The 7,524-nt window shown below is 37.0% G+C and overlaps 1 protein-coding gene across 1 annotated transcript; it reads right to left on the bottom strand.

The window, feature by feature from the left end:
- Window positions 1-3,940: 3,940 nt before the first annotated feature.
- LOC107104769 (olfactory receptor 11A1-like) lies at window positions 3,941-4,891 on the bottom strand. The gene has a single exon (XM_015404856.1). The coding sequence runs from the start codon at window positions 4,889-4,891 to the stop codon at window positions 3,941-3,943; it is 951 nt and encodes a 316-aa protein (XP_015260342.1).
- Between the last annotated feature and the right edge of the window lie 2,633 nt (window positions 4,892-7,524).

The following is a 7,524-nucleotide window of genomic DNA, read 5'->3' as shown; positions in this document are numbered from 1 at the left end:
TGGTTTGGTTTCCCTGTCACCTGACATATGTGACAACTACTGCAAAATGTAGCTGTATCTGTCATCAACCCAGGCCAGAAGCCCTCGTATATGTTACCACCCCCTGTTGGTCTAGGGGAGTGGGGGCATAAACATATAGGCAGAAACCGGTAAGTTCTTATAAAATTAGAATTTATTTGATAACAAGAGGTGCAAGCAATGAACAAATCAAAGGAGGGTGGATGAGGGTGCTGTGAAAATAACAAAGTTAAATAAAAGAGATCCTTAAAAGGAGAATCATGCCAAACTACACATTTAAACAATGGGGATTCTTACTTAAAAACACAGACAGCACAGCACCCACTACACCCAATGTAACTAACAAAGAAAAACTCAGTGATGCAATCAGTGAAGACTCTGGCCATACCTCCACCCTCTTTCTAGCCTTAAGCTAGTAAAGATGCACATAAGCCAAACACTATATATAACACTATATATAACACTATATATACTGACTGGCTTTGAAAAGCTGCCTCAATCAACAGGTGAGGTCTCCTTATGAGCAGAAGGTGATTGCAGGTGGTGACAAGCCACTGGTTGAAGTGGAACTGAGGGAACCAATGGATGGGACTGAAGTCAGATCCCCAGAAACCAGGAAGGAGGCGGGTCTTTCCACAGGGCAATGCAGCCTACTTAGTAGAGGTGAGAAAGAGGAAAAATAAAGAAAAAAAAGGGAAACACAAATATGACGGCGACAGCCGTAACAATTACTTAACTCCCAATGGAAGTCATTAAGCTCCATGGAACCTTGGAGGCCAACTTGGAGCTAATGCTAAATGATAATGTTCCTCAATAAAGCATACACAAAAGCTATGAAAAAAAGTTACTACCCGCAAAGAAATGTGTGCGGGCATGTATTTGTTATAGCTTATTCGGATAATTTCCCAGAATTGTTCTACATTTGGAGGACATATAGGTCACTGTGGGGACAAACAACTGGTCCTCATGAGAAGAACTTTAGGTTTAGGACTAAGGAGTCCAGGAGGCATCACCAGGGAGACGTCCAGGAGGCATCCTAACCAGATGCCTGAGCCACACCAATTGGCTCCTCTCGACGTGGCGGAGCAGAGGTTCTTCCCTGAGTCCTACCAAGATGAGCTCTTCACCCTATCTCTAAGGGATAGCCCAGACACACTGCGGAGAAAACTAATTTCAGCCGCTTGTATCTGCAGGTAAAAAGAATATCGCCCTTTTTGTTTCATACTTCTTTTGCCCCCATAAAAAACAGAGTCTTCCCAGAAAAAATTGTCCTGTAACTGCAACTGGAGACAATACACAAGCATTTTAAATCCCTGTTATACCGTCTTCCAAAAACTTGTCAATGACTTCCTTAAGGACTCCATCAACTTCTTTGTCTTTGTCTATATAGAGGATGTCCTGATTTTGTTAAAGAACATCTTATTTATTAGGTTCTTTAGAATTTTTTTAGAAAATTTTCTTTTTATGAAGGCTGAGAAATGGGTGGGTTAAATGCAGAGGTACATTTCTCCAACGTGAGATCAATAGTGTTCAATTATACTGAGCACATATGACAGATGTGACAGAGTCTGGAGACCCCTGGAGAACAATTGGCTTCCTGCAACATCCTTCAACGTGACTGGTTTGGCAGTGGGTGAGTAATGGTCAGACTTCCATGTGCTCGCCAGAGTAAGCATGACTGTTGTTAGGTATCGAGATGAGATCCTCATATCCCTTGTGAGAACATATGCTGGTGCGGTTGGCCTTGGGTTCCTCCTAATGAAGAAAAATACTAAACCTCACGTGGCTGGAATTTGTCAGCAGTTCCAGCAAGATGAAGGCATTGAAGCTGTGGACTGGCCATCCCCTTCCCCAAAACTGAATCCTATTGAGCACATCTGGGACATCATGTCTCAATCTATCCACCAACGCACATGGCATCACAGACTGCCCAGGAGTCGGTGGATGCTTTAGTACAGGTCTGGGAGGTGATCCCCCAGGAGATCATATGCCACCACGTAAGGAGCATGCCGCGGTGTTGTAACTAGTTCATACATGATTGTGGAGGCCACACACAATGCTGAGCCTAAATTCGACTTTTTCAAAAACGTTAAAGTTGGATCTGGCAGTGTTGTGGTTTTTTCCTTCACTTTTATTGTATGTGACTCCTAATCCCAGCTTGCATTGGTTAAAACATTTGTTTTTCATTGAAGCTTTTTGTTTGATTTTGTTATTCAGCAGATTCATCTTTGTACAGAACAAAGTATTCAATAGGAGTATTTCATTCTGTCAGGTCAAGGATGTGTTATTTGAGTGTTCTCTGTTTTTTGAGCATTGTACTTTACTTTTTTCTTTGTTAACAACAGCTGACTAAGCATTTAATGATATCAGTAGAAGAGTCTCCGCATACTCCCATTCTCATTCACCCTGACCCTAAAATATAGTTTAATATGGAGGGGGATTGCTCTTTTCAAAAACCTTCCTCTCCACCCTCCTAACTCCCGACAACTCCTCCCTACAGTCATGCACAGCTGTTGTTCTCAGCTTTGGTTGGTCACCGCCTCCAAGTCTCCACTTCCTCCGCAAACAGTACACTCAACTTTTCTTTTTTCACTTTCAATCCAAATTCTCGTCTTTCCTGTCAATTTATATTCCTCTGTTCCTTAGTACCATATCAGGACCCAATTCCAAATCTAGAAGGAAAAGTTCGATTTATTATCATTCAGATGAACTCTGTGAACTGCCTTTGTTTTTGTTCATTACTTGCACTTAAGTCAAACTATGAATAACAGATGTAAATGTGAAACATCTTGCTCTTAAAACAAGTAAATAAATACATAAGAAGATGTATGAATACTAAAGTGCTGTGAAAAAGTGTTTGCCTCGTTACAGACTTTGTCCAGTATTACAAAAACTCCTATTTGGATACATATAATCTGAACTACATACAAAATTCAGTTTTCAAATGTTTGTTAAGTTGATGACAGATATAAAGTCATTAAAATCAACCTTGTGGTATATAGAAACTTAGTTGCCCCTAAGCCTAACAACCGGTAAATATCTGGAGGCAAGAGCTGAAATCAGCAGTTTGGGATAACTTGCAATTATTCTTAAACATCAGGAATTTCAGCCAGGTCTCAGTCTCTTAACTCAGTCAAATCCGATCTACGGTACTGCTTTTGGATTCTTATTAAATTAAGCTCGGCTTTCTAATATTTTTTAATAAGAATTAATTCCTCACTGGAAAAGTTGCAAATACAATTCATCCAGGGGAAGGCTAGTTTTGATACTTTCTTTCCTGTAATGAACTAATAATCAAAAACTGCCTTTTGAATTTACTTAGGTTATCTTTTTCAACTTCTTATTTGTAACATTTAGGTGTAACAAAAAAGGAAAACAAAATGAAATATGGCAAAACATAATTTTTTCTCAGCACTCTACTTTAAAGAAGACATACGAGTGCTATCAGGCATTAACTGCACCTTTAACAGCATTTTCGATTTAGTCAGATAAATGCCAGAGCAGGAATATATTAGAGAACATGAGAACAAAGAGGTCTGAAGCTTTTAAATTAATCAATACAGTTTTAATGTAAAGATTAAGTTGAATTTTTGTTATTTTAAGAAAAAATACAGTCCTGTCACCTGTGCCAGTCACAAAAACTTTACATAAGACCAACTGTACCTGACTTATTTCATTGTTTTTTCATAACTTTTTTATAAATCAAGCATCATACTTCTCAAACTAGTAAAAAAAAAAAAAAAGACACAATGAAAACTATCACTAAGTATTTACGTTAATGGTATGACTTTATTTCATGAAGACATTTTTGTAAATCTCGCTTTTTTTTTACATTTTCTCAGTAAAAATCTTATTTAATAAAAATTCATAGAATGCTTGAATAAAGTTTTCTGATTTCTAAAGATTAAAGTAGTAAACTTAATTAGTTCATTACCTTAATTTGATTAAACATCCTTCTCAGTTGTTTTGATATTTCTTTCATTTTCAAACCATAAATGATTGGATTAAACAAAGGGTGATACAAAATCGCCTGTAAAGTCATTACTAATCGGACAACCTTTGTAAAGTTGGATCCCAGTCGGACTATGATAACATCAAATGCACACAAACAGGAGAAACTGATCAAAACTAGTAGGTGCGGCAAGCATGTCTGAGCTGCTTTCTTTCTGACCTCTTTGGAACTGCGATATGATATTATAAATATTCTAGAGTAAGTGAAAACTATGAAAAGCAGAGGAAACAATAGAGTTATAACCAGTACGACAGCACCAAATACTGTTTGCACCTTTGAACCTACACAGTGGAGACTGTAAATTGAGTTATTACATAAAATTCCATTAATGCTCAATTTACAGAGTTTTATACTAGTACTCAGTGTTACCATAACTGCAATAAGACAAGCAGGCACCAGCCAAGCTAAACTTAGGTAAATGCTGACTGTGGTTTTTCCCATTATTGTTGTATATTGCAAAGGTTTACATATAGACACATAACGATCATATGCCATAGCTGCCAACAGTGAAAACTCTGAAGCACCCAAAAAATAAAATAGGAAAAACTGTAAATAACAAGCAGGATATGATATAACCTGTTTTTCAGACAGAAAATCTGAAATAAGTTTTGGATAGATATTAGTGCTGAAAACAAGAGAGTTCAAAAGCAAAGCTGCAATGAAAATGTACATGGGCTCATGGAGGTTTTTATGCATCCAAATTACATACACAATGGTCAGATTACAGATAACAATGAAAATATAGACAGTCAGTGTAACTGAAAAATAAAGATATTTGTATTTATGCAAGTCCACATGTCCATCAAGAGTTAAATACGTGTCATTGGCTTCAACATCCATAAATGTGTTGTACAAAGACATAATAACATCATAAACAGAATAATTAACAACTGAGAAATTCACCTTTAAGATGCAAGGATCATGAATTCATGTTTTGCTGTTTGTTTTCTAATGTAGAAGGCAGTTGATCTTAGTTCATTGATGGCTTTTATTAAATTCATGATTTCTCCATGGACCTAATTACTCGTTTTCAAGATTATTATTAACAGCTTACTGAGTTCATAAACAAAAAGTGTAACTGTACAAATAGTGTCAGCATGGTTATCAAAGGTTGCAATTTAAACTTATAAACTTATTAGCATATGCCTTCAATATTTGTAATAAATTATTGCAACCAGTTTGAACCAATGTTATTTAGTATCTGCACTTTCTCTTCAACTGCCCCGACTTCTTCCAACCTTTAATAATAATAAGCTTGCCTGTTACATAGACTTAAAAAAACTTTATTGTCATTTTGTATACATTTGTTTGTATGCAAAACAAAATTACATTGCTTACAGCTTACACTGGGAAATTAACATTACCAGTTAAAGTGCAGCAGTGATCATCATGTAAACATATTGTAGAAAAGAAAAACCAGTTTAAAAATGGTTCAAAAGGGCAATACTACGTAAACGTTCAGTGCAGGCCAAAATAAATATGGTATAAATGCAGTCTAAACTGGTCTGGGTTGCCCTGAGGTCACAGGAGTGATGTGACAAAAAGGTTTGCGAGAGACATTGTCCTAGAAAGGAAACATTTTGGTTATTCTAGCTACACAGGAGTAACATAACACATTTGATGGATGCAATAGTCCACTGAGTTGGAAAATCTAAAAGTTTCTGTCTTGTTGCATCAAGACAACAAATCAGCTAATTCTTTGCTGACTGGTTGTGGCTCTTACTTAAAATGAAGGAAAGCAGCAAACACTTAGCTTTCTTTTTATCAAAATGAAATATGGACATAAATTAACAAAAGATGAGGTAAGAAATGCTCTTTAGAGGTTTATTGTTTGCTTTAAAAAAGTCATTGATTTTAACCCTGAACAGGATTGTTAAGTCATTGTGTTGAGTTCAAGCCTCAAGCTCAACGCAATTTCTGATATTTTGAATTGAAAAAGCTTTCTTGATGGGAAGTGAAACGTCTTCAAACTTGGAAACAATGTCCAGTGGATTGTGCTTTTAACCTTTTTGGAATGACTATCACCTGGATGACTGAGAATCTTCACCAGCAAGCCATGCTGATGGAGATTGTGGGATGGGACACCTTTCCACCCCCCGGCACTATCGAGAGGGCACACTGGTTGCAGGGCTGGAATGATCCCAGTGTAATCATCATGGCATTTTTTAAATATAAAGATAAGGTATGACAGTGCATGTCCACTGTCTATCCCTGGCTGCAATGTTTTTCCTGTATCTATCTGCAGAAGTTATGAAACAAATGAACACAGTACAGCAAAGCAAATTAGTAACTCCATGATCTGAGTATCAATATTTGATGAGCAAAGAGGATGATTTTCCACCCCAGTTACCGCTACCTCTTCTATATGCCTATATGCCTGCCTAGTGGATAGAGCAGTGCGCTTGTGCTCTGAGAAAGATGTACCCGGTTTGATCCCCACAGCCGGCACTCTGGGCCTCTGAGCAAGACCCTTAATCCCACACTGCTCCCCTGGCACCGCACAGTGGCAGCCCACTCCTCCCCAAGGAGAGGGGTTAAATGCATAGAGTACATTTCTCCATTGTGAGATCAATAAAGTTTAATTTCCTTAATTCATGCATTTCAGAAGCGAAGGACTTTATGTGAAAAACAGCACAACAAGCACATAGGTAATCGCACTTCGACCCTAGTTGATTTCAGTAAAACTTGATATGATCAGCATTAAAGAGGAATAGTTGGTGAACAATTTTACAGATGGCCTTGGACAATATCTTTACTGTATTAGTCCTGCCATTCTACTAGAGGGGGCATAATCTTAGTCAACATGGTCAAGTAGTCTGAAATCACAGTCCATTAGTTCATAAGAAGGCTCTCTTTCTTCTCTTGTTAAATTAGCATCAGTAGTATAACCAGGTTGCAAAACTAAGAAGAAAATGAAGTATGAGGATTCCACTGGAGGAAAATCTCAAGAATTATCTTTTTGTTCATTAATGATCAATGTTATTCATGGTGCAGTGTTCTTCAAGTTGTAGTTCTGGTTCCTACAAATCATACAAAATACAGTCATGATTTATATTTTTTTAGGAGCTGTATTCTAGCTACACGAAAGTCTCAAACTTTACCCAATATCACTTCATTACACTTTATCAGCATTAAATCACTATTTGATAAAGGGTCTAATATGTCTTTACAATACCTAGACAATTTCCAAACCTACTCTGATAATAAAAGATCGGCATGGTGTGAAAATTTAAAATGTAATTTGAAAAGCTAGACATCATCTATAAACATTCAGTTTGAAATTATCCAATAGCAGTGGCTAATGAAAATATACACTGCAGTGCCAAGGATATTCATTCACCTGCATTGACTCATATGAACTAATTGAACTCTTATGAACAAGTCCATAGGTATGGAAGCAAATCGTTAACAAATTTCAAATGAAAAAGCATTTCCAGAAATGCTTTTTCATGTTAGGAATGTGGCTGCATTACTTGACTCTTAAATAAAATTGG

The sequence above is a fragment of the Cyprinodon variegatus genome, unplaced genomic scaffold (genome assembly GCF_000732505.1).
Source record: "Cyprinodon variegatus isolate N-32 unplaced genomic scaffold, C_variegatus-1.0 Scaffold1878, whole genome shotgun sequence".
In the NCBI taxonomy this organism is placed as follows: domain Eukaryota; kingdom Metazoa; phylum Chordata; class Actinopteri; order Cyprinodontiformes; family Cyprinodontidae; genus Cyprinodon; species Cyprinodon variegatus.
This window is presented reverse-complemented; position numbering and strand designations above follow the sequence as displayed.

What these genes read in the sequence shown, in the direction of transcription:
- LOC107104769 (XM_015404856.1), bottom strand. Translation starts at nt 4,891, where the DNA reads ATGTCTTTGTACAACACATTTATGGATGTTGAAGCCAATGACACGTAT.